Raw genomic sequence first — 26,956 nt, 5'->3', positions numbered from 1 at the left:
TTTTCCTCATTCCTTGTCTATTCCAACCCACAACTGCATGATCAAGCAGCTCTTCTTCAAGAGAAAGTGACTCACAGTGGCAAAAATGCTTCAAGTTCAGGTGTTCAGTAGGAAACTGAAAAGTCAATTTATGGCATGAACAGAGGACAGCTACAGGAACAAAACTATCATTCAGAACATCTGTAACTCACATATAAAATAGCTTTTCATTAAGCATCTCTGAATATACTGTGATCTTGTAAATCAAACATTTGATACAAAGAAAATAAAAGTATTAGAATTCACATGAGATATGCAAGAAAAAGGTGTAGTGTTCTTGTGCTGGGTTAAACTGAGGACCCCTGTATCTCAAAGCTATACAATAAAAAAATAAAATACAGAGAAGTAAGATATAATCCAATCAGAGATTAAAAGAAACAACAAGAAAAAAAAAAAAAAAAGCTTTTAGAAAGAGCTCATTGGAAATACAAGATTACTTTCCTCATGAGACACCCCTAGAATTTCTGGTGCAGTACTTTACCTCCAAAGATCACAAGCTTTTCACACTCATTTACTGGCAGAGCAGCAAAGCTAAGCACATCCCTCAGACACAATGATTGCACCAGACAGGTCAATGTAAACTGTGCCATTGGTTTCAATCCCATTAAGATTCAATTCCTGAGCCAAGGGAAGTATTCTATTTGACATCACTTAGGTAACAGAAGCTGCAGAATACGTGCACACTTGATATTGACACATCCTGTCTGTTCCCTGCCAGCACCCGAGTGACACCCACCATCCCCACTCCACCTGTGCATCACTCCTCCACTTTCCACATACTGACAGCTCTGTTTCCCCCATGTGCTGCTTTCTTCATAATTTCTTCCCAGTTTATTCCTCCTACAAGAAATTATGTCCTGTACAACCTCACCTCCTCTGCCTGTGGGATTGTGCATAGGAAGGTATCCATTCTGTAAAAAGAAACATGCCTTCAATTTTTATTAACCCTTCTGACTCCCAAAACCAACATCTGTACAAAGCAAACAGCCACAAAGTTGTGGTTTTTTTAATAACTTTTTTATTTTAAAAAAATCTATAGCCACTGACCCATCTGTCATCAGTCTTATCTCATTCAAACCAACATTCCCTTCTTCCCAACAGGAAATACAAAAAGAGGAAATGCAATAAGAGATATATCACCTCATAACTACAACAACATCCTGGACTTTCTATTAACTCAGCACTTCATTAGCTTTACAACTGAAGTACCAGAACACAAACATGAGCTAAAAACTACAGACAGATCTCCATTGCAATCTTTCTCAAGATTCATCTTCTATTTGTCACAAGCATTTCACCTTCCCTAGGCTTTAAGTTTTGATGCTCACTGATTATTACTGAGAGATACATAAAGTAATTTTTTTAAAAATTATATGTCAATTACCTTGCAACACACACATAAAAAAAAAAAAGGTACTACAAAACAACACAACATTTCTGGTTTCAAACTAGATGTGTCCTTGATTTTCCATAGGGTGTAACTGTAGTTTCAGGCTGCAATATCAAACCAGAAGCATCCATGTTCTTTCCTCTCACTGGCAGCTGAGATGTGCAAGCTACTGCAGGCAGAGAAATGCTGCCCTCACCATGGGCCATCTCAAACTCATGGGCACTTTTGGAAGTCAGCATTATTATTACCTTGGAAATTAATCTCTATCACATGCTGCTCCCCCAGGAAAGACACTAGAGCCCTCTAAAATTACAGATTCAAAGTTATCTTTCTTCTTAGCAAAAAGCAGAATATTGCTAGACTTCCAGTGTTATTTAGCAGCATCCCTATGAATACAGAGGCCAAAAGGCAGCCCACATCCAACTGGAAGTGGCCTGGATTCACAAGAGAGAGATAAAACCACAAAGAAAATCTGAAGAAAGCCAAACACACAGAGCTTAACTGCAGGAAAAAGCAAACCTCATCTGGAGTTACATGCCTGAATTAAAGCATGGAAGATGAAACACAGATCCACCAAATCAAAGTACAACTGATTCTAAACAGCTTGGCCAGGATGTGACGATTACAGGAGAGGAACTGAACTGGTCACACAGCTGAAGAAAGGGGAAATCCCATTCCTGCCCTTCACTCCATAGAAAATACAGGTGGCAATTGCCTGTCTTGGCACTCACACCACCTCTCTGTGCCCTTACAGGTTGCTTCCTCCACCCATAACCTTAGTTTAAAGCCTTACTCACCAAGTTAATCACTCAATATACATGCATTTCTCCCCTTTTTCTTGTAGTGGGATAAAGAAATGCTGGAATATTAGAGAGAACAAAATAGTTAGAGAGAACAAGGTAAAAAGACTCCAGCTTCTGCACCAAAAATCAGCTTGGACCAGCTGGCCATGTTAACTGTGGTTTGATGTTGGCTCCTCCAACATCATCATGAGGACCCTCTCCCAGCACCCCAGTCAGGGGGTCTCTGCACTGAAGGACAATGCAGAGCCACTCACAGGTACAGTCTGGACAACTCCCTTCACATTTAAGCATGTTGGTAGATCTGATCCAGTCAGGCCATGTCTGACACACCAATTTCCAGACAAGACACCTCTATGGCTACAGGGCACAGGATCTGTTTTTAAAGCAAAAAATGAGTAAAGGTTATAAAGAACTTAGTTTGCACCCCCTGGAAGAACATGGAGTAATCTGAACAAAACTTTATATTATCAGCCTGTAGAAGACACCCATGAAAGAGAAAAGTAACATCATTAGAAGAGCACAAGTCAATTTAAATATCACATTCACCTGTGCTAAGGAGCTAAATATCTCAGCTGACAATGTGGTACAGCAGTGCACAGAAGCACAGAAGTGAATAAACATGGGAAATGAAGTTTCATCATGCCTCATAAGAACAAGATGTCATCCTAGGTCAAAGCCAAAATGTATTTCTCCATTTCCAGGAAGATCAGAGCTGAATAGGAACCTAAGAACTGACAACAATTTCATAATAAAGCATGTAATTGGGATTACATGAACAGAAATAGAGCCAAGCATAGCAATTTCTATAAATTATGCAAATCCTGTGCCAAATTCATTGTTGGCATTAGCATGGAAATTCCTCCAAAGAATCCAACAGAAATCCAGCTACCAGGCTGCAAGTGAGAGATGCATTGTCTCATGTCTGAAAACTCCATGCAGACCACCCAGGAAGCCATAGAGCCCAGTGTACAGTATCTAGCAAGCATTCAAGTTGCCTTTTGCATCTGCAACTAATATAGTTATATAGAAGCAAAATGGGCAAAAATTTCCCTTTATGCTACTAATGTGAAATTAATAATCCAGGAATTAACTTGGCCTAGTGGTTTTATCCCTTCAAACTAACTGTAACCAATTTCACTGATGACTTGAGTATTAACCCTTTAAGCAGCCAGCTACTCTGAAGCACAGTACAAATAACTCTGCCTGTAGAAATAGAAAATTAAACTTTTTTTTTTAAAGACTGACTGTATGAAGTTCTAGCTCTGTGTTTAACTGGCAATTGCAAGTACAGGAGGGAAGGCAGAAGATTCAATTTCCTATTTTATTCAAAATGTTTGTGTTTGTCAAAGAAATCAGTATGGTTCTCAAGAGAGAAATCCTATCAAGGATGCTCAGACCACCCTGATACATTTCATCCTGTCCAGTGCAGTCTGGTCTCTGCAGAGCTGAGGATCCAATTGAGCCAAGCCTTGGTCACTATTCACATGCAAGCTGTTCATCTGCAGCAAAGGCCACAGGTAAAATGACTTAATCTGCAATGAAAAAGGCCAAACACATCACATTCACCTTGGACTAAGAAAACACATATGGACAGCTATAAAAGTTCAGCCAATGTAAAATACTTGTGCTAGAACTCAAGAGAGAAGAAAGAATTAATGAAAAAAAGTTTATGTTAAATGGATCAACTGAGAAAGACAAAAGAAAGCTTTTATTCCAGGGTTAAAAAAATACCAGTCAGGATTACTGAGCAACAATCAAAGTACTGGAAAAACAAAGACTTAATGTTGCACCCTTTCCTTAGGATTTTCACTTTAACCTCTTCAGAGATGGAATTTACTGATGAAAGCATTATCTTCTATTTAAATAATCAGGGAATAAAAAAGACTGCAAAGGCAGTTCAGAAGTGGTAAAGCTGAGGCCACCCGAGCTCCTCAGCACAGTCCTGCATGGAGGGTCTGTCTCAGTGTCCTCATCTCCACTCATGCTTTCACATACACATTTACCAACCTTTTTCTCCAGGCTGCCAAGTGACACCAAGGAAAACACCAAGAAAACTGGTAAGACAAAGCCCAGTCCCTGGTGCCTTTCCCTGCTCTATAACAATATACAGGAGAAGCAGAAGTGACATCTGCCAAGCTAAGACCTTGGAGCCCAGCACCAGAAGCTTACCCCACCAATCTACATCTACACATCCTAATAAAACTATAGCAAACTCCAATGGTAGAAAAGCAACTGACTGCTTAAGCCTGAATTTAGGAAAGTCTCTGATAGGAAGATGAAAAATTTTCTCCTATGATCTGCATATGCCCTTTTGCTTTTCCCAGGAAATCATCTGTTTCAGCCAGACAACAGCCTTTGCTGAACAGTTGTGCTATTTACTGCCATGAGTCCACATGGCAAATGGAGTTAATGCTGCCCTACTGAGTCTCCCAACATACTCTTTATTCTTTGAACTTTATCATATTTCCTAATAAAAGTCAAGAACATGATTAACAAAACAGTAATCTATATTGGTATTTAGTGACAAGATGTGCTGATTTGATGCAGAGAAAAGTCACACAAAAGAGAAAAATCACACTGAAATATTTTTATTTTGAGGCATTCATTAAGCCACTTCTTGACATTTGCACCTCGACTCATTCACAGTTGTATTTTCAACTGGAAGAATACAGCATTAATAAGAAGATAGATGATGATACTAAACACACTGGCAAAGTCACACAAGGACTATGAAACTGCTTCATGACAGTCACTGGCAAAGATTCAAGCAACTCCCAGAGCCTACATTCGGAAAAATAAAGAATGAAGTAGCACTTCATTAATCAAAAATGAAAAAGGAAAACTATTTTTGCAGAAAAAAGCCACTAAAACCAGCAAAGAAAATGCATGTATGTCCCTTTTTTCCTTCTACCTTACAGGAATGAAGAAATATACAACATTGCAAGTTCATCTCTTCTTTTGCATAACTATCTCATGGTGTTAAGACAGAAATGCAATTTGGGTGAAAAAACCCAATATGCTACAACCACATCAGCTCCAAACATTAATTAAAGTTGCTTTCCTCCAATCAAGAACATCTAAAGTTAATTACCACTGATCTGAAAATCCAGGAAATATCAGAGTTAGCAACTGCAGACATCTGTATCAGAGTATCATTGAGAAATCAAATAAACAGCACGGAATCTTCTGCAAGTCACCAGCATTCTTCTCTTATCCTAGGAATCTATCAGTACTCCATCCATTTGATACCTCATTCGGTTGCATTTCTATTCCTGGCCTCCATCCATACCACTCTCCATCCAAAACATAGGCAAGTAGTCACCAAATTCACTCTGGAGTTGTATCTGGTAGGACAGACATAAGGTTACTCTCACCCTTCACAAAATAGTTATCTGAGCATCTTCAGCAGCTGAACAAAACAGAGAAAATTTCCTTAACAGTTCTCACAGCTTTTACCAAAACGTTTATGGACTTTGACCTAAGGAACCACAAACAGCAAACTTCTAAATAAGCAGAGATTTAAATTCTCAGATGATTACTCCACCATCAGTGTGAACTCAACATTTGGATGCATGGTCTTGCATTTGGGCTTTCACAAGCACATGAACTGCAGCAGATATGCTACTCTAAACCAAAGTATGGAAATCCAGAAGAGTTAATACATGCAAACAATTTCAGCAAGACCTAGATAACACTTGGCTGCTTGTAAGGTTGGAACTAGCATCTTTTAAGCCTGCAGTGACAACATCTGCCATGAATCAGTGGTCAGTACTGCAATCAAACATGTCTAACAGGAGCAGAAGCCTACAGCCCAAAGGTATTCAGTATTTTCAGAGTTTCAAGCACAGTAGCATCTGGGAAACTTGCACATCCAGTGCACTCCTATCCAAGGCATTGAGAAGAAAAATTTAGCTTGCTGACAGACACAGGAGGTAGGAAAAAGTCTTGAACAAAAATAGCAGGGGTATAAATCTAACTTTCAAGGTCCAATGTTTGATTTGGTAGCAACAAAGTAAAACAAAGCAACTAGAGGAAAGAAAAAAAATAAAAGGAGCACTAGCTGTCTATGGCAAGTGAATAAAACCTAGGTCTCCTCAAACACCCTGTGTCCCGATTGTTTCCCCAACTTCAGAGCATGACACCCTTCTTCCTGAAATAGTTGCAGTTGAAACACTGGCCTAGACATCACATCAAACACTTATCTCAGCTGCTCAAGCTTTATCTTTCAAGGGAACAGACAGCCATGAAGAGAATTACAAAAACATCTGGACTTGTGAAGACTGAACCACAACATGAACCTCATGGTTCAGCCTCACTCAAAGCACATTTGGCTCACATGCCCTCTACCCAACAATCTCCTATGAAGCATTATATTAAAGCTCCATAGCCAGATGAACTTCTGAACACTCACTTCAGAAATTTTATCCAGAAAAACCTAGACAGTGCCATTAATCTGAGTTGCATAAGGACAGATTTCCAGCATTTCTGAAAACTGAGAGCTGAATGTGGGACAAAGTTATGGGGAAAGCCAAGATAAGGACAAACAGTCAATTCAAGCATAATACAGAAGCTGCAACAAGACATTGCCCTTCATATGGCATGATTAACAAGTACCAAAGAGCACTTCTAAGCAGTTAATTATGCAAATGTAAGTACCAGTTTTAAGCAGCATGAAATCTTAACAGGGAGACTATTATTCTCAGCTGGTTTTGACTAATAAAGAAAAAGGTATATGTAATTTTATGTTTCAAAGCATATAACTTTAGCTGAAACATCACCTACTGGGAATGGCTGGGCCTGGAGCTGCCATGGTTTCTGTGGGTTCTTTCTGGGCTCTGTCTTTTCCTGGGTCTGCAGCAAGGTGAGATGGGATGGACAGCGGAAGCACAATAGCCACAGTTTTTCTCTCTCTCCTTCCTGTTCAACAAGGAAAGCTATCCCTCAGTTGGACAGACATCACACATCTTCACATCTTATTACACATACCAGTTCAGAGCAAGGTGAAGTCTGCAGCACAGCAAGTGCAAAGCACTAAACACAAGTGCAATACACATACAAGTTTCTTGGACATTTCTGAGCCTCCCTTCACAAATACATGAGCTTTCTTCAATGAAGGAAGTCAGTCTTTTTGCAGCGAAAGGGTTTACAAAAGATCAAGTGTTACTGTCTCAATTCCTAACCAATCCAAGCTTGAGTTGTAAAATGCAAACAAAACAAAGACCAGTGCTTTTAAAATAAACCCAGGCAGTCCAATGGCTCACATGAGCCTGTCTCCCACCCTCCATATTAACAGAACTCCAAAAGACACAGAACAGTTGAACTGTTTTTCATCACTAAGTTTACTTTTCTATTGGTAGAAACATTTATGGACAATTCCATAGATACAATATCTGTGATTAAAATTCAAGCAAGTATATCTCAAACCTATGCAACTTCCTCCCTACTTCTGCAGACTGAAGAGACCATCACTCAGTACAGGAGGGCAGGCAACAACACACTTCTGTTATGACATATTAATTGGTAAGAGAGAATTAATAGACAGGCTTCTTCCCTCCCATATACACAACAACATATCCATTTGGCACCCTAGAGATACTCCCACATCAGATCATGCACTAAGAATAAATCTGTTTCCAGATACAAGTTTTAAAGGAGATACAGGAAGAGTAGAAAAAGTTGAGGTGTTTTAAACAAAGTAAGTTACTACCACTAGTTCAGGGGTTAGTAAATCAGATTTGTGTTCAAGCTTTGATGTTAGTGTCAGGCAGCAGGCTCTCTTTCAAACTGTGTGGCAGAAGACAGGTGCTATGTTGGAAGGCAGCATGTTCCCCCTATCAACCTAAGAGGAAAGTCTGGCAAGCAATATAAAATTTAAAAAATCCAAGCGAAGGTTTTGTCTTTTGTGAAATGCAATAGATATCCCCATCTTTTAAGTGTTAAGGGGTTTAAAGTTATAAGAGCAATTCTTAGCTTTTCCCTTGCACTTAATATATCATTATATACACACTGCAAACTGAATTTCATCAAGTATCATGCTCACTACAGCGTGCCTTGGCTGCAGCTTGCACATTACACACAGCCAAATGGAGAGTTACTGATCTAGTGAAGTGTCCCCAACACAAAAGAATTTTTAATTTCTGGTTCAATTTAATTCTAGGTCATGCTTAGGTTCCAAACTAAATGAGATTGGTAAGGATTTGCCCTGGGGTTTGATAATGCTGGTCAATCTCCACCCAAAAAAAAAAAATTTCCAGCCCTGTTGGTTTAGTTACAACTCTTTTGCTTTCTTCCTGGAAGCATTCCTAATGTCTTTCCCCAAATAACTCAACTGTTTGTTTAGCTGGGAAACTATCCTAGTAGCATGAAACAGTTTTTCTTCAGCTGGTATGTGACATCACCTTAATGCCTTTCACATGAGAAGAGAAGCACAAACTGCATCATCAACACGTGTCCAGGTCGTTTCCTCGCTGGGTAAAGGAAGAGTCCTGCAGGTTAATCCTTGTGTCGTACTAAGGCTCTTAAAACTCCCACTGCACTTAGAAAGGACCTATTTACCCTTTAGGTGATTGATTCCCACAGAAGTCTGGCTCAGTGTCCTGCCTCCCAACATGGCTACCATGTCCAATTAAGTAGAAGCCTTGTCATGAGGTGGGAGATAGAGAAGAAGGCAATGTTGTACCTGAGCCTATTGTACGTCCAACGGAGTCAAAGGAAAGAACCACTGAATCTGTAACACAAGAGTACAAGTTCATTTCCCCCTTTTTTTCAGCATCATTTCTTGCTGCAACATTTTTTTGTTGTTTTGGTTAAGCAATTCCTTGTGCTCCCTTCTGCCAGGAAGCAGAACAACTTCTTCACCAACCAGACAAAACAACAGGCACCTAGCAAACGCAGAACAATGAAGTATACAATAAATCACAGTGCCATTAACCAATGAAGCAGCTTTAATTCATTGAAAATTTCATTTTATGTCTAATAAACTTGGTCACCTGAATTACAACACGCTTTGACTGGTGACATAGACAGTCTTTTGTTACCAAATGTATTCCCAACATTTTGTCCCCACTTAGGGGACTCACCCGTTATGATCAGTTCTTCCCTGACACAGTTTGCTAAGCCAAGCATTTTGTGCTCCTTGTACTCTATGCTCATCATGTTTCCCACATCTTTACTCACAGTAGTGACTTCCATCTCAGTGCATTTCAATTCATCAATATATTTTCACCTTTGCACTATATGCAGCACATGTGCCAAGCATCAAGAAAATATAATCTCTCTACTTGATTGCCTTTTATTTTTCCATCTGGGAATCACAGCAATGCTTTTATCCACGATTGCAGTGACAACTCTTGCTCACCAATTAATGCCTGACACTTAGTTACTTTTTCATATGGGGCACCCTTTGCTTCAACTGTGGTTTACAGATCCTAGTTTTTATATAAGCAACTTGACATTTGGCCACATAGAAACCCTTACTGCCTACTTGCACTCAGCTCACCCCATGATCTAGACCCCTTTATTAGTCATTCATTTTCCTCATATACTACCCTTCCAGCATAGAACCTGTTTGCAAAATAAACAGTAATAATTTGATATTCTGTTCTTAGAGAAGTTGCATTATGGTATCATGCTCAACAATGGGGCTTTCCCTCAGCTTTATGCTAATTTCAGGAAACTACTTATTTTGGTAGTAAGCCATCTATTTTCATGGAAATTCTAACTGAAGTAGAAAGATTGCCAAATTCTATTCCCCTACCAATGGAGCAGAATTGGGTCCAGAATTTAGAGACAAATTGCCAATGGGCAAAACACAGAAAAGAACAGATCACCATAATAGGATTAATAACTATATGGCCTGAGAAGCTTTAAACTGACACAGCAATAGCTGAACTGCCTTTCATTTTCACTTAAAAGAATAGGCTAAATCCTTTGGCATTTCTCTTTGTCACTCAGGTTTGAGATGTGACCAACTCCTCACACATCCTTTGCAGCACCACAAGGGCTGCCAAGGTGCAAGCCCTCAGTGCAAGGCAAAAAGCTCAAGCATAAGAAGACTTAGCCTGCTGAAAAGAATTTAACCTCCTGCTGCATCACCTGAAATTTAGGCAGGCTACAATCACAGGCACTGGCAGTTACCATTTTAGAGCTGAAAATAACAACACAGGACTGAGCCCTTGGCTTCTCTCTATTTTACATTGTCCTGGTGCTTATTTTCCAACTCTTAAAAATACAAAAAGAAACTGCTAATTTTCAAAATGAACACTGTTGTTTTAATAAAGGATTGTTAATTTGACTGGGTTTAAAAGAATTTAGAAAAAGAAGGTCTGTGTTGCCTCAGATCCAGCACTATGGAAGTAACATAAAAAAAATTAAAAAGAAGATATTAGTCTCAAAACTTACTCCAACAAAAATAAAAGTCCATCTGGACTTAACAACTGTATTTCCTCTTTTGGGAATAAAATTCAGACATCATTATATTATTCTAAATAGCAAGAAGTTTAATTCATTTTAACTGCATTAACTTCATTTGCCATCAATTTTAAAGTATCTCTGTGGGGTTCTACTTTTACAAAACTGTTGAGATTTTTATCAACATGAAGTATTGCTTTGTAGTTAATGTCAAATTTAAAAGCTGTTAATTTTTCTGAAATATATTTTGTGTTCAAACACTGCACATGAAATATTAAGGCTTATCTAAGAATGGCTGAAAAGCACTGCAAGCACCAAATTAATAACATTATTGCAACCCACAAAAATAGTATAATGTTTCATTCCCTTAACTGAGAACATTATCTTCCCCACACAAAAAAAAAATTTACAAGCAGATTAAGAGCTCCCTTTTCCAATCCAGTCCTTCATGCTACCGTTAGTTTCAACTAATCAAATTCACTGTGAATAACCTGCATTATAGCCAACTTCCCCTCAATCTCTAGAAGTAATTTCATAAAACATGGATGTCTATTAAAACACTGGTTTTATTTTTAGTATTAGCACTCCAAAAGTGAAGAAACTATAAACCTGAAGAAAGCTGAGAAGATGTCACCTTTCTTCTACCCAAATAGCTACTCACATCCAAATTCAGAGCCACGGGTTATTTCTGTCAGAAGTTGATGGAGATAGGCAAATCTTTGAAGCAAGCCAGATTTACTTGTAAAAATACTGAGTTCTGATTTCATAAATATAAGAGAAGAAAAGTTTCTTTGCTTCGAGTTTCAAATCTCTTCCAGTCATCGCTCAGTTCAAAATCCTCCTGACTTTCTAGGGGGTCTTTTTAGCTGAGACAAAGTCACAGTTCTGTTGGTGCCCAGTGCCTTTGCCCAAGCCCTGGAGCATGCTCTACCTTTCAACGGCAACCTTCAAAGGCTTTATTTTATCTTCCAAAATTATTAAGACACAATGTAAAACACAGTCACTTACAGGCACCTATGCTTTCAGTGCCAGGAAGTGTTTGTGCCTGAAGGACCAGTCCCCAACCTTTAAGATACCTATTTCCATAAAGAAGCTTAAATGTTTTTCCTCCTGCCTTAACTGAAGGGCAGCCTTTATGCCTAAATCATGAAATCTGACACACAGTAACTTGCCAATATGTACAGCTTTAGGCTGCACACACCACAGTGCCAGTCTTTTACATCTGTTTTCATGTTAACTGCAATCTTTTTTTAAGCTGCTCTAGCAGCTTAAAAAAGAAAAGGAAAAAAAAAACCCCAAACAAGAAGATACAGCCAAATCCAAATGTAATTCTGGAGCTTATCCAATCCATCAGAAGAAGCAAAGACAGCACAAGCACTCACTCTATTTAGAAGGCACTCAGTGCCAGGAATAATGACGGCTGAGACCTCACCAGCCAGATTGCAAAGTTGCTTTGGGTCACTTTATGTCAACCTTAACCCAAAGTTGCATTGGAACCTATGCTCTGGGTCACTTTCCTCTCATTCCCACCATCCAGCTAGAGCACCACAAATTGGACCAATATACAAATCTGCTCCATCATCCCCCCCTAAACATGGCTGTGCAGGGCTGCCTGAACACCTTCCATCACATCCCTTTGGAGTGGAGGAGTGTTGGATGAGACCCTGCTCCACTGCTGCAAAACCAACACAAGCATCTCACTTCATTCAGGAACAATGAGCTCGAAGACAGACTCTGCAAAGACCCTCAATGCTGCTCACACACAAATTTACTACATTTATTGCTGCACCTACACCACAGTCCAGCTAAGACATCCAGGTATGTGGACTGATTGTATTTCAAGGCAAGGGATGCAATTCAAGTGTTGCTAACCCCCTACCTTTCTCAGAGCCTGGATAACTGTGCACCACACTCCCCTGCTCCCCAGACAAGCAAATTAAATCATTCATCTTGCTGCATATATTGTGCACATTAGCTCAGGGCATTTCTGGACACCAGACAAGTATTTAACTGCTACTTGTAACAGAATGCTGAATCTTTTCCAGTGCTCCAGTTTCTGTACAGAAAAATAAACGAAGATTTGGATCCTCACAAACGAGTGATGATCCTGAGCAACAAACTGCAAATTTATAGGAGACAAACAAACAAAGCTGAAAAACATCTGAAGTTTCATACTCCATGCACATCACTAGAAAGACATTCAACATGGGTACTACACTGAAGAGGTGGATGGAAACAACTCTTAAAAGCCCAGTTGCATCAAGTTCTTAAGATCATGTAGGAGCAAATACATGGATTCACTTCAGTACAAATACTGTCCTTACTTTGATTTCATCTTTGAAGAAAATGCAATATACAAACCAAAAAACAAGCAGTGACAACACGTAATGAGAACTGCAAATATAATCCACATTCAAACAAGAACTGTATGTAAACTGTATGTTTACCAAAGTACTGTTACAAAATTTCAGTTAAGATTTTTATAGTAAGTCCCTCTGAGAAGCCACTAACTTTTTATTGTGCTTTACAGACTCTCCCTGCAAGGATTTGTAGATATTAGCCTCAACCTATTGGAAACCAAAGAAGCTGAACCAATAACTTCTCTTATCTGTTTTTTTGAAGGGGGGATTGTTTCGGGCTTTCTAATAGAAAAAAAAAAAAAAAAAAACCCAAACAAAAACAAAAAAGAAAAGTTAAAAAAAAAAAAAAATAAAAAGCAAAGCCAGACTTCGGCAATAAAGTAACTTCCCCAAGAAAAACAACATGATTTCGTGCTGCTTTGGAAATTGTCCTGAGAAACCACAAACTGTCAGTCCCACTGGAGTTATAAGAGTTTAATAATAAAGGCTTAACACAGCCTCAATACCACATACCATTACAGCAATACAGTGCACAGGCCAAGCCAAACAGGGAATACAAGAATACATCACAACACAAGGCTGTGATTTGGCACATCCTTACTCAGACACTCAAGCTCTGAGGTCTGTATTGCTTTCTTAAATGCATAATCAATGTCTCTCATTCCATATCCCTGCTCTTTAGGTACTCTGATGGATTCCTCTACAGAACTACAACCTGTATTTAATAACTTTTAATGTAATTTATACCTCCAGAGCTTGATCAGGTACCAGATATCCTGCAGAGCTCCATCAGCTGGCCTGGGGATGGCAACTGCAGTAATATTATCTAACAAAATTTTGATTCAGAGTCAGAATGAAAAGAAAAAAATTAGGTGCTTCATTTTTATCACAGAATTACAAGAACATCCTTAAGGGTCTGTAATTTGTCTGTCTCCCTTTTTCTGCTGAGTACTGAAAACTATAGGATCAAACATGCCAATAGCTGTCAAAATTTATTTTCTGTTTGAGATCAGTATTCTGGAATGTGACATACCAGAAAAGGAACATTTAATGCATGAAACTCTTCATAGCTTGCTAACAAAGAGATCAATAGTAACAAAAACTATTCTTATGTTTCATCCAGTCAGGAAATGAAGCTCAAAAAAGCAGTGTGCCCTCAAAATGCATTCTACTGTCAGGATTCATTTGGCAAGAAGATCCATCTTAGAAGATCTCCTGCCCCAAAGAAAAAATATTTTGAATAAGTCCTTCTCTTATCATGAGAATCATGATGACACAACATACTGGATAATTCTTATAACCAAAGAATTGAAGGGAACTGAATAATTTCAGTTCTGCCTTAGATATCTCACTTCAATATCTAAAGCATGAATATTCTTTCTCAGAGATTCAGTAAAACATAACTGCCCACACTCAAAAGTTCCTTGACAGGGCAACCTTCACTTCCTAACACATTGCTTTGCACACTGAAGATGGATTTAGGGAAGAGTTAAGTAATTTGCTCAGTTTAATGACAAATGCCATCCTACCAACTTATTAAGCATCCTACTTTTGTCTTAATGTTCAGCTTCCCATTCCCCCAGCTTGGTCTATTGTGCTTTACTAAGCTCTTTCTTCTGTAGTGCCAAGGATTTTACTACTTTTTGTTTTGAACATAGTGAGATAGCTCTGTTAAAGGCACGGGTCACTACAATAGCATGTATTGTACCACAGTTCAAGGATGTTCCAAGTGACTCATATTTATCATTTAAAACTCAAGGCACTAATTAAGACATTGCCTAAGCTCCACATCACACAGCATCAGTGAAGGTCAAAGGAAACACATATAATACAACTCTTACTGGTAATCTCAGTTCCTGCACATGTACTCTGTCAAAAACAATGAGTAGTGCTCCCATGTTTAGATGCCACAAGGAGTTTTGATCTCAAGTGTATTGCTTGAGCAGCTAATTCTAACATTTTCAATATATAAGATGAGAAATTACATATAAAGATGTCACATAGAGAGCACAGGCACAATTCCTGTCACAGATGTGAGAGCTAATAGCAGCAAATAAAGGGACTGCAAGTTTTGGCAAGCAAAACAGATGCAGAGTTTCAGTCCAGTGCTGTCTGCAGCTGATAGGAGACCCAGGTTCAAAGTTCAAAACTTAGTCCCTTTATAGAAAGAGAAAAGTCACTCAGCAACAGGACACATCTTCAGTAACAGGAGACATCTGATTGTAAAGAACATTTCCAACAAACTCTGGGTTTAATAAATTGTCTTAACACATGGCTGCACTAAAGTTGAATGCCTGTCCTGTGTGCTACCTGGCTATACTTATTTGGGTAGGGAGATGTGGGAATAGGACAATGCTTGACTCCCATAATGTACCTGTGAGGGAAGATTCATCCTCATTTGAGAGCACACATCATTGAGAGATATCATAATAATGGAAATATCTCGTTCTTAACAGGAATTCACTTATGCACTGTAAAATTAAAAAGTTTCTGCATTGTTGCTCTAGCCACTGTCTCTTTAAATGCCATCCTCATTTACAAAGCACACTACTAAAGAAGGCTCCATAGTGAGTCTCTGCAAACTAAACCACAGCCAACAGGGGGTAATTTTGCTATAGCCCATGCAGCCCTGAACAAGTCCTTTGATTAATTTGTTTCTCATCCAAAAAATAAACAATCTGATTTTTTCCAAAGACCCTTGGATAAAAGGCTCGAGAGCTAAGAATGGATATAGTGAAGTATTGACTTGACTGGAGAATTTAATGCAGCATCAAGGTCTACTGGTTACATTGTAAACAGAAAAGTCATTCTCTGCCACCTCTCAATTTCCTGTCATTTAATTGAATATATAGCTCCCTTAGTGATACTGAACTTGAGAGATGTAGTAATATTTCTGTAGGCAATTTTTATTAATTTCGTGGAACCTAACCAACCTTTTTACATTTGCTGTTTTGTGCATTGCTCCTTTTTCATCAGGACATTTGTTATGAAGTGGTAAACGAACTGAAGAAACAACACCCATTCTCTGAACAGATGTATTTTTAAAATGGTCTGAGCATGCCAATTTTCTTTATTCTGCAATGAATGAATGGAATGAAAAGATGTGGTGTCCTGCGCCAGCTGGCAAATGTTTCAGAAGGATATTACATTGTATTTGTCTTCAGCAGCGCCCAAATAACAGTTTGGTGGCAGGAAGGGCTGGTATGTTTTGCTCATAAGATCAGTATTTATTTGGATCTACTACATAACTTCCCAGAGCCACGACCAGCACGGTGCTTCAGTGAGCATCAGGACATGCAGCTCCTCCCTGTCCAGCTCCCTGTTCCAGCACCTGCTTCTCACCTTGCACCTTCCAGAAGAGAGATGGACAGCTCCCAGAGACAAAGGAGAGGAGATCAGGGTGCTGCAGGCATTTAATGAGGATATACTTGGCTTTGAGGAACACAACTCTAGGGCAAGTACAGAACCAGCATAAAGTCACAAAAACACCCAGGCCAAACTCTATCAATAAAGCTGGTATCCAAAAGGCTTTTTTCTTGACTATGAGAAATCTTTTACCTAATTCCAAACAGATTCTCAGTATTTTAAGGAGTTCATTATGCCCTAAACTAAGCCTCATATTTTGGTTTCCATTTTGACTGTAGCACAAAGTCAGTCATACTCCTAAATTCCATAGAGGAACATGCAATAAATTACAAAACAGTACAATTTCTCTCTTTGAAGATAACAATCTATGTGGCAAGACAGAAAATGGGTAGTGGCAGTTGGGGAATTACACGGCACAGAGAAAATTAATTTTGTATTTTCATATTGCAAAAAAGTATATATTGTTAGCTTAGATACTATAAAACACAAAGCATTTATAATTTGAAATAAATTGCTTTAGTTCTGTAGCACTTTTTCTAAATATGGACATGGGCTTTTACCTTAATAAAACACAGTTTGTGTCTCAAACTTACTTATACTCACACAACAGTCAGAGAATTCTGGAAGGCTGATGCACAATATTTTCTGATTTACATAAAAAAAGATATTGACACACAATCAATGACAATCAGGACAACAACCATTTTAATAGATTGGTCTTTATTTTATGCCTACTGGAACCACTCAATTATTTTTTCCTCCCTTTCCCTCACATGCAAAACTTGGTCCTTTCCTAAACTAACTCTCTGGAACCCCTCTTTTCTGAAAAGAAGGAGTAAAAATACTTCCATCAGGAAATCCTCATTCTTGAGTTTGTTTGAAAATGATCTACAACTTATGATATTTAGCCAGTGGCCAGAAGCTTCCCAAAACCTTAAAGCACACAACATCTGGCCCAGCTATCACAATAACTGCCAACAAAGTCCTACGTAGAGCTTTACAGTGAGATTTGTCATCTTTCTGTCTGCCTGGAGCACAAACAAACCACAGGAAGGAGTAAGGTACAAGGTATGAGCATAAAACATCCCCTGAATACAAGTGTTTCAGCAGCATCTTGTCTAGAAAATGACATTTGAATTTCTTTTGCACTGCAAGGACCCAGATCATTTATTAACATGAAAGGTGATGCTGAACAGAAAATCTGCCGGATTCATTTTTCACTCAATGTGTTTTGCAGTTTGGGGCCAGGGGGAAGTTTGTGGGAATTTGTTTAACTTTTAACAGCATCACCACAACTGATTCCAAAATTTGAAGAGATTTCTGGCCCATCAAATCCTAAAACTTAGTAAGTTTCTAAAACATGCTATAACTTCCAAACTAAAATTTTGATTTGAGAGAGTGTACATTATATGTGATTTTATAGGTAGTGGGCATAGAGAGATATGGAGCATAAGTTCTGCCCAGGCTGACTGGCTTGAGGAGAAACTTGTCTTTACCTTACTGACACACAAACTGGTTTACAAAGGGCATTAAGTCTACACAAAAGCCTTCACATCCTAAACCAAACACTGACACAAGCAAATCTGAAATAAAGGTATTCCCAGAGTATCTACTTGTCTACAAAAATGCCTGTATTCAGAGGTAAAGGACAAACTAAAAAAAGCCCCCAAAACAAAAATCACAGTAACTGAACAATGCATATATCCTCAATTCCTATTATTTTCTTTTACAGAAGTGTTTGATTTGAATTTTTAAAAAAGCTCACCAAAATATAAGGAAAATAATCAAGAGTTGTACTAAATGCTGTCAGTAGTGCCTCATTTCCATGTGCAGAAATTGCAGGACAATGAAAAACTTATTGAAATAGCAGCTGCAGGAGTGGAAGTTGATCACCACACACACCACCCAGCCCCTGGACAAATACAGCTGGAGACAATCTAAAGGAAAAGTGTTCCTCTTATCACACCACATAGAAAAATACAATGAATCCCTTTAAATTAGCACTTGGCAGAGAAACAAGCCAGTGAGGAAAAAGAAAAAAAAAAAAAAAACCAACCAAAAAAAGCATTAAAATAATTAAAATAACACCCAGAAGGTTAAATAAGAAGAAACACTGGTTCCAATCTAGGATCAATGGAATTAAACTGCTGAGTGCCTCCCTGAAGTGTTTCACAAAGCAAGTGAGCCTTTAAAAAAAACACAAAAAAGCCTCATAGAGTAGTTTCCAAGTCAGCAGCTACTAAAAGTCAGTAGCCACTCTAAGTGGGGAACAAAAAAAAAAGCCAGTCTCATCTTCAGCTACAAGAACTTCAACTGTCCATGGATAAATTCTATCAAAAAGATCCTTGTCAGTCAGACTGAAGGTTGCAGGGACACAAAGCTGGTGGGCAAAACTGCAATAGGCAGTAAAATACCAGAGAACTGCAGAGAACTACACTGCATCCAAACATATTGGCTGACATATTCAGGATAGCCACAGTGTCTCTAGCATCTTTCTTTGCAACAAGCAGTCAAAATGCCTCTGGAAAACAAAACTAAACAAGAAAACCCACCCCAAACACAGAAAAAAAAAATTAACAAAAAAACAACAATCCACATCAATGGACTACTTTAATGAAAATATTGAGACAAGGGATAAGCTTGCTTAAGAACAGTAATCCAGCATAGCAGCATCACTGAAGCATCCTTTTTTTTTGTTGAAGTTCCTGTGAAACTGCCAACTTTACTTCATCAGAAGCTGAAACTTCAGAAATTGAGAGATGCCAAGAACAACTCCCTAAGTCAATTTCCTCAAAGAAAATCTACTGTAATCTCAGAAAGACAAAACTTCCACAACGCTCCACAACAGACTCCACTCCTTATTAGCATTTCCAGCCACCTGCTGAAGTGTGCTTCCAGCCAGGATTTCACTGACTCACTGGGATTCACAAATTTTAGAGTTTCACCAATTCTGGATTACTGCACTAGCAGAACTCCTTTTAAAAGGCAACAGTCATTTTATTAACCTTATTCTAAAACAGCTGCCTCATCTAACACAACTTCATTTGACTGGCAAAAAAACCCAACAGCTTGATGTTGGCAGATCTGGGATCAATTCAGAAATGGAAAAAGGCCTTTTCTTGGTTTGTGACAAGTCATCAATGTTGGCAACTTTTTGGCCCTAAATTTGACTATGAAATTGCCTGCACAACTGAACAGATGATAGGGAAAAAAAGGAAAGGATTAAGGGAAGGGAGATAGCAATGAGTAGGGCATTCTACAAATGAAGATTATTGCAGAAGCCTGAGACAGCAGTTCACAAAACACACAGGGCTGCTGGTCACTCAGAAAAGGCAAACTGTGCTGAATGGCTTAAACTGTTGGGTTTTCAAGTCAAGGATGGTTGAGGAGGAAGAGGTTCTCAGGTTTTATGAGTTTCTTAAACTGTAACAAAAGATACTTTCTCAGACTGGATAACCTTGACATTCCTTTTAAACCATACTAAAACAAACATGCCCACCACCTCTCCAAACCAAATCAAGAAAGGGCAACACTAACTATAGTAGATGCTATTCAGGGCAATACACAAACCTCAGAATCTCAAGGCCAAGGGCTCCATATGGAGAAAAGCAAGCCAAAAGCAGGATTTAGGGCCAACTTCAAAATTGCACATATGTAACAGAACTGCAACCACTAAGATCCTCACTGCATCCAAGCAGCTCGTTATCACCAGACCCAGGCCCACAAGATTCAGGGAAGGAAATAAACTTATCAGTTGCAGCAGAGCACTTTCCCACAGCTGGTTTTAATTAAGCTAATTTGGCAGTAGTGACTGACAGCAAGCAGAGCCTTCCCAAATCACTTTGCAAGCATTTTTGCCAGCATTTCACCATCTGTGATAACCAGGATATTTGATACTAACCAGGATCTGAGATACAGCATTTTAGAGCTGTGTACCACTCTCCTATAAAATCATCACTACTTACAGATAATGGGGTTGGGAGAAGATGCAGAACTTGAGGAAAGACATTGCATAAATTCCACTGAGAAAAGCACTCCTGAGAAAGCAGGTCAATCACTTGCCAGAATCCCACTGTACTTTGGCCATACCTGTGGTACATAAAACTTAAAAATGATCACATGGATATTGAGGAGATTTTGAAGCTGCAACAAACATAACATCCTATGTAATTTCTAGGCTACTTGTGTAGTTTTTCTTTTACAGATAAATCCAGGATAGGTTTACCATGAAGAAATGCTTTGGGTTATACTATGATGTCAGAAGAATCCAGGGTATGGCTAGACTGTGCAAATTTAAGCCCCATTAAGGGAATGAGAAAGGGTCTGGAAAGAGGGTAATTTTAATGGCATCTAACTACATGGAAGATCTTTTCTAAGGTAAATCTGTGACCAGCAATTGGAGTGGGAGATATTAATGGTATCAGTACCAGCACTGGTACATGAGACCAATATATATAAGGAAGAGATAGATCCGTAAATATAAATCAACAACATGCAAAATAAATAAATTAGCCTCCTGCAGGAACACTTAGCACTTACCCACACCTGCTCGGTCTGGTTCACTCAAGGTATGACTATCTGATGCAAACACTAGTTCAGATTAAAACACAACCTGGCCAACTCCAACAAATGTGCAGATTGCTGACAATAAAGCCAGAAAAGTTGCCAAGAGCCAAGCCTTAAGTCTGAACTAAGGCAATGGAAACAATGAAAGTTGTGGGATCCTAAGTCTGGGCTTCACAAGAGTAGAATTCAGGGACCACCTTCAGAAAAACCCACAGGACATGGGCTTTGGGAGAAGACTGGTGCAGGAGAGTTTGCTGATTTCGTAGAATGACTTCCAGCATGATCAAGAATCATAGAGCCAATGTGCAGAAAATCAAATACTGGTAGCAGGAGACCCACATAGATCAACAAGGAGATTTTGACAATATTCAAATATAAAAAGAATGCACACAAGAGGTGGGAGTGGGGTCAGGTGAGTGGGGATGAATGTAGAGACACAGACCTAGTGTGCAAAGACAGAATTGGGAAGGTCAAATCCTGCCTGGAGCTGGAAACAGTTAGGGACAAGAAGTCCTTCTACAAGTAATTAAGCAGTAAAAAGAAGACTAGGGAAAATGTGGGCCTCCTGCTGAGAAAAAAATATGGAAAAGGCCTGGAGAAATGGGCAGGCAGATCTCATGAAGTTCAGCAAAGAAAAATGCAAAGTCCTGCTCCTGGAGAGGAACAACTATGCCCTACAGGCTGGGTGCCAACCTACTGGAGAACAGCTTTGCTGAGAAGAACCTGGGAATCCGGGTGGAGCAGCTGAACAGAGCCAGCAACATTGCCCTGGTCACACAGACAGCAACAGCCCCCAGGTGGGGGGACCCTTCCCCTGGCCCAGCACTGGGGGGGCTCTGCTGCTGGGCTGGGGCACTGCTGGGCTCCCCCCACACACAGACACATTGGAACAAGTCCAGAGAGCTAAGATGATTAAAGGATTGGAGCATCTGCCACGAGGGGAGGCTGAGAGCTGGGATTGCTCAGCCTTGAGCAGAGAAGGCTCAGGAGGATCTTAGAAACATAACCTGATGGCAAGGATTAAAGGAGGCAGAGATGGGCTCAGAGGTGAGGTGCCCAGTGAAAGGACAACAGGCAATGGGAACGAGCTGAAAAGCAGGAAATTCTGTTTAAACCTAAGAAAAAAACCACATCTATACTGTGAGAATGCGTCCTGGTTACAACTGTTTTGTGACTCTGTGAAACACCCTTGTGTTCTAAATCAGTATTGCTCTTAGGATTTTAGTGCAAGTACTGCCCCTCAATTGAGACTGCTTCAGAACGAATTAAGTGCAGAGGAATCAACTGCAAAAAAAGACAAATCTTTCAGTCTGCTGCTAATATTATGCCAGGCAAAAATTCTTAACAATACTTTAAAAAAGTAAGAATTCAATTTATCTTTAATAGAGCACATGGTAAATCTAATAACTACAAGGTTAGGGTTCACTCACAAAGAATTTCCTTCTCAGTATAATGAAATATTTTGTTAATGGCTACTATTTGAGTCCAGGAGTGAAAATCCAACAATCCTGCTGAGGTCATGATTATTACCCACAATAAACTGGGTTTTACTACAGGCTTTCACAAGAGGAGTAGCCAGTTAAATACAATTTGCACACCAGAGTGTTTTGGCCAGGAACTGAGTCAGAAGAATCTGGGCAGTTTCTCTGCAGTTGTTCAGCACATTCAACATGACTGAAGTGCCCCATACTGAAAAAGTCCCCCATCAAATTTCACCTCTCAGAAGATTTCAAGCAGGTGGATTATCAATGCCCTCCATTCTGCTAGTGAAAATTTACATAGTGATGCCACAGAAGGCACAGCTTCCCACCACAGCCCCCAACAGCCATCCCCTGGGCCCCCTCCTCTGAGCCATCACAAGGACGCCCCTGCCTGAAAGGTCAAACTGGCAAAATGCCTTTCCATTTTGGTTTTCTGCTGTTTTGCAGTAGGCTGGCATTGTTTGCCATGCCATCAGTCAAACAGAAACAGCTGGCTCAAGGTAAGCTGTAGAAATAAAGGTTAGGGTTGAAGCACAAAGAATGCAAGTGATATTCCAAAACACAGTTACAGCCAGCTAGCAGTGTTTCCTGCAGCCAAAGCCCAAAGGCACATTAATACCTTTCTATCCACTCCTCCTCCACTGTAGCTCTACCCCTACCAGGTATCTCATGTAGGGCTCATTTTCTGCTCCCAACACATTCCATCACTAAAAGCTACTTATCACCCCAGAAACATGCAGAAGAATGAAGACAAATGGGGAAAACAGTTATTGTGGCCTATGAATATTTTTTCTTTTTCAAGCCTGCCTACATAAGGTCTTCTCTCAATGAAATCACACTGTGGTATGATGTAGTATGTAAAAATATCCATGAGGACAAGCCATGATGAGAGGTAGACTCAGCACATGGAGTGCTTCAATGAGTTTGCTACTATACCTACTATATCTTGTACCCACAAGGGGTATCTTCTGACACCATGACTTAGCTCACTTTGCAAAGCAGAAAACTTCATTCACAAAGTAGTTCCTCTTGCCAACTTAATATCAAATAAGCCTGTACCAGAATTCCATGGGATGTTTTGGTTTGGAGGGGATCTTAAAAACCATCTTGTTCCAGCCCCCTGCCATGGGCAGGGACAACTTCCACTAGACCAGGTTGCTCAAACCCATGTCCAACCTGGCCTTCAAAACTTCCAGGAATGAGGCAGCCACTCTGGGCACCCTTTTCTAGTGCCTCACCCCCCCCCTAATATTCAGTCAAATCTACATTCTCACATTGAAACCATTTCCACATGCATAAGTACCAAACAGCAGAGTCAGAATATAGCAGTGACCAAGCTGAAGGTGTCTCTCTTCCATCAGGGTCACCAATTCCAATCCCAAACCCCACACAGGACACTTTGGGAGCAAAGCAAAATTTAGGAAAATTGGACCCTCTGTTTGGCCCAGCACATCACCACAACTGCCCCCAGCACAACTGTGCCATGACTGCTCACAGGGTGAGGGGAGGTGGTAAACTGGATCACTGAAAAAGTATGGGACAAAAGTCACCAAAAATAGTCCTTAAAAATGTTGCTAGGTTGCCACTTAGAGCAGATTTACCACAAAAATCAATACACTGTGTAACTGTACTCTCAGAAACTTAGATTTGGAAAGCTCAGGCCCTTTCCACAGAACTGAAATGATCCCTGGCAAAACAGTAACATTCCTTAAAAGCGGGTCTTAAATAACAGCCCACCTGTTGACATTCAAATAAAACACAACTCTGGTGAACAGCAGCCAGAGACTGTGCAAGAATGTGGTAAATAAAACACAGGAGGAGAGAGTAGGGCTGTCCAACAAGAGATGGAATAATTGCAATTTTGTCCCCAAACCTTTACTGGCTTTTTTTTAATACTTTATATCCACAAGAAAAACTCTCTGGAAAGTTCCAGCATAATCAACTCCATAATTGAGAACAAAGAAGGAGCAGTCCTTCCCCAACACTGAAGGACAAGCAAGCTGTATCAGAACTCACATCTTTGAAACACTTTTTGTGACAGCAAAACTAATGAGAAAACATCCAGACTTAATTGGGGGATTCTCCATAAAACTACTTGGTAAATCCATAAATGCATGCTATGAAGACAAGGCAGTGATGCAACGACGACTAATAACATGTCAACAGCTCCAATGAACAACATATTAGGAGCAAAAATAATTCCAAACTCGGTGTGAAAAACCTGATTTTTATCTTGCACCAACAGTACCCTCTGCTGTTCCAAAGCTGCACTGCATAAGGTGACATCCAGCCCTGACCATCAGACCGCTCAAGCCATCAAAAGCACCTACCTACTTTATTCATTATCTCACTTCCTTTAAAGATATTCCAGATATGTTGGTTTCTTCGTACTACAGAGCCAGATTTTGGGTTGGTTATGATGTTAATCTATTTATTGTCCCAGGATCTTCTTCTGTGATTAGAAAAAGACAGTTTTATCCTTAAAAATAATTTTTAAATTAACAAAAAGAAAGTAAATTGAATGCTATCCTCTAAGGAAGACAAGGCCCAGTCAACACCACAGTAATATTTCTGTAAAGCCAAAAGGGGGTTTTAGATTTTAAAATAAGTGTTATCAGTCAACAGCTACACATCAGAGAAATCCAAATATTCTACCACAAGGTTTTTCATAGAGCAACTTGAATACTACATCCCATCTGGAAAATGGCCCTAAGAGAAACAAGACAGGAAGATTCCTGCATTTCTGATATCCCATGATAACCCAGCATCCCCATGCTGGAAAAAGGGCCATCCCACTGCAGATGCAGGACAGCAAGAGCAGAAACATGCAGGTGAGGCAGAGTGCTGCAGGCTTATCCTGGGATGAACATTCAGACCCATCCACGCAGGGTCACTGTGAAGCTTCAGCAAAAGTCTTGGACTTGAGGAGACACCACCCTCACAGGGCCCAAAAACTCAGAAACTGAGCGTACCACTGTGTTCCTCTCCTCATGTGGAAGGCAATGTGAGGGAGGATAAAGCACTACAGGGGAAAAAATGCCCCCAGGTGTGATTTGCAGCCCAGGTATCTCACCACAGGCAGCTTGTATGAACAAGAACAAGGAGGAAAAGACATACAAGAGCAAGGAATGCTCTAACTAGATTACATGGTTAAGATGACAGTGCCAAAATTAAATGATGAATGAATACACTGAACTATAATCCAGAACTACAGAAAAAAATAAAAAACAAAAAAACAAAAAAACAAAAAAAAACCCCAAAACCAGAAAAGATAACTCCTTCAGTACAGAGAAGAAACAAACTTGTACAACTTGCAATGGAAAAGAAACCTCTACTGCCTGATCTCAAAAGCTTTCCAGGGCAGGGTGACACATGACAGAAAATGTCTACAGAGCTTAAAACCAAAAGAAACTGAACAAAATGTGTTGTCCATAACTATATTGTTACTAAGACACTTCCACCCAGCTCAGCTTCTTCTGAAATGATGGGATGCAGCAGTTACCTTTGACCAAAGGACACAACTTTGAAGCTTCAAAGATGGTTTCATGTCTTTCCATCAGAGCAGACTTAGAACCACATTTTCATACACTTCACAGCAACATGACTTGCAAGTGTGTGGCTCCAAGTATACAAATATTTGATCTTGGCAAGGGAACAAAGTACTTCTGAGGGGACTCAGTAGTGTTGTAATGAGTTATAGTGAACAGCAGGCTGATCTGAATTGGCACCACAACACTGAAACCCCCATGTCTTTGCACTGAAAAGCATCAACTAGAGCACAACTGCAAACCACATTTTTCTATTCCAGTCATGAAGATAGAGCTGCCAAAGAAATACATGCTGGAGTAGCACACTCAAAGAAACATACACACAAATTAGTGAGTGTTTAGAAGCAACAATCTTTAATATTTTTTAAAAACTTCTCCATTAGAAAAACTATAAAGCCCAAATCTGGAGAAAATAAGACTGCAAGAAGATCATCAACTAATCTAAAACTCACAAACACATGTTGAGGGGAGGAAAAAAAAATAAAACAAGAAAGGGTGAAAGTCAGAAAAGCTTGTAATTGACTTCATTGTGGTCAAAGTGATCTCGAGTAGACATCAGGAAAAAATCTGTCCAGAGGGAAGAACAATTAAGCACTGGGACAGATTGTACCAGTTTCCATGATTAGACTTTATAGAGTACGTATGACATATGTTGGAATAAAAAGATGCTGAAAATATTGTTTCTAAGCTGCTGCCTGCTGTGGTTCTTTCCAGTGCTATTTGCTACAATTCCCTATGAAGGAAAACATTTTGAATGGTTATTATTAAAATATACAACTTCTAAAACAAGTAGTAACATTTCAAATCAGATAATCAAGAAAACACACAGTACTAGAAACCAAGCATATTAATCTACACTTTAAAAAAGCATAGGACAATCATTTTTCATATTAAATATTTACTAAAGTATCTTAGAAAGTACTTAAGTGCTATATAAAAGGAAACTGCCTTGTACTTCCAGCTCACTCCCTGTTGTTTCTTAATGCCAAGTGAA

At 39.4% G+C, this 26,956-nt stretch overlaps 2 protein-coding genes across 11 annotated transcripts in view; one reads left to right on the top strand and one right to left on the bottom strand.

Moving 5' to 3' along the window:
• The window catches only part of DPH2 (diphthamide biosynthesis 2), a 224,663-nt gene that overhangs the window by 171,833 nt on the left and 25,874 nt on the right, over positions 1-26,956 (top strand). The gene's annotated exons all lie outside the window — the stretch shown is intronic.
• Positions 1-26,956, bottom strand: part of ST3GAL3 (ST3 beta-galactoside alpha-2,3-sialyltransferase 3) — a 171,085-nt gene that overhangs the window by 126,233 nt on the left and 17,896 nt on the right. For 3 of the 10 annotated variants that reach the window (XM_079313927.1, XM_079313930.1, XM_079313924.1), the window contains 2 exons: positions 8,912-8,959; positions 7,015-7,149 (listed from right to left, as the gene is read on the bottom strand). The exons of 2 other annotated variants lie outside the window; for them this stretch is intronic. In XM_079313927.1, coding sequence (XP_079170053.1) covers positions 7,015-7,149; positions 8,912-8,959 — 183 coding nt within the window. Of the gene's footprint in view, positions 1-910; positions 951-7,010; positions 7,167-8,911; positions 8,960-26,956 lie in introns of those variants that run through there. 5 more of the 10 variants (XM_079313923.1, XM_079313925.1, XM_079313926.1 and 2 more) reach the window with 4 other exon arrangements.

The sequence above is a fragment of the Erithacus rubecula genome (assembly GCF_903797595.1).
Source record: "Erithacus rubecula genome assembly, chromosome: 10".
Lineage (NCBI taxonomy): Eukaryota > Metazoa > Chordata > Aves > Passeriformes > Muscicapidae > Erithacus > Erithacus rubecula.
Note: the sequence above shows the minus strand (reverse complement) of the source record. Positions and strands in the feature narration are given on the sequence as shown.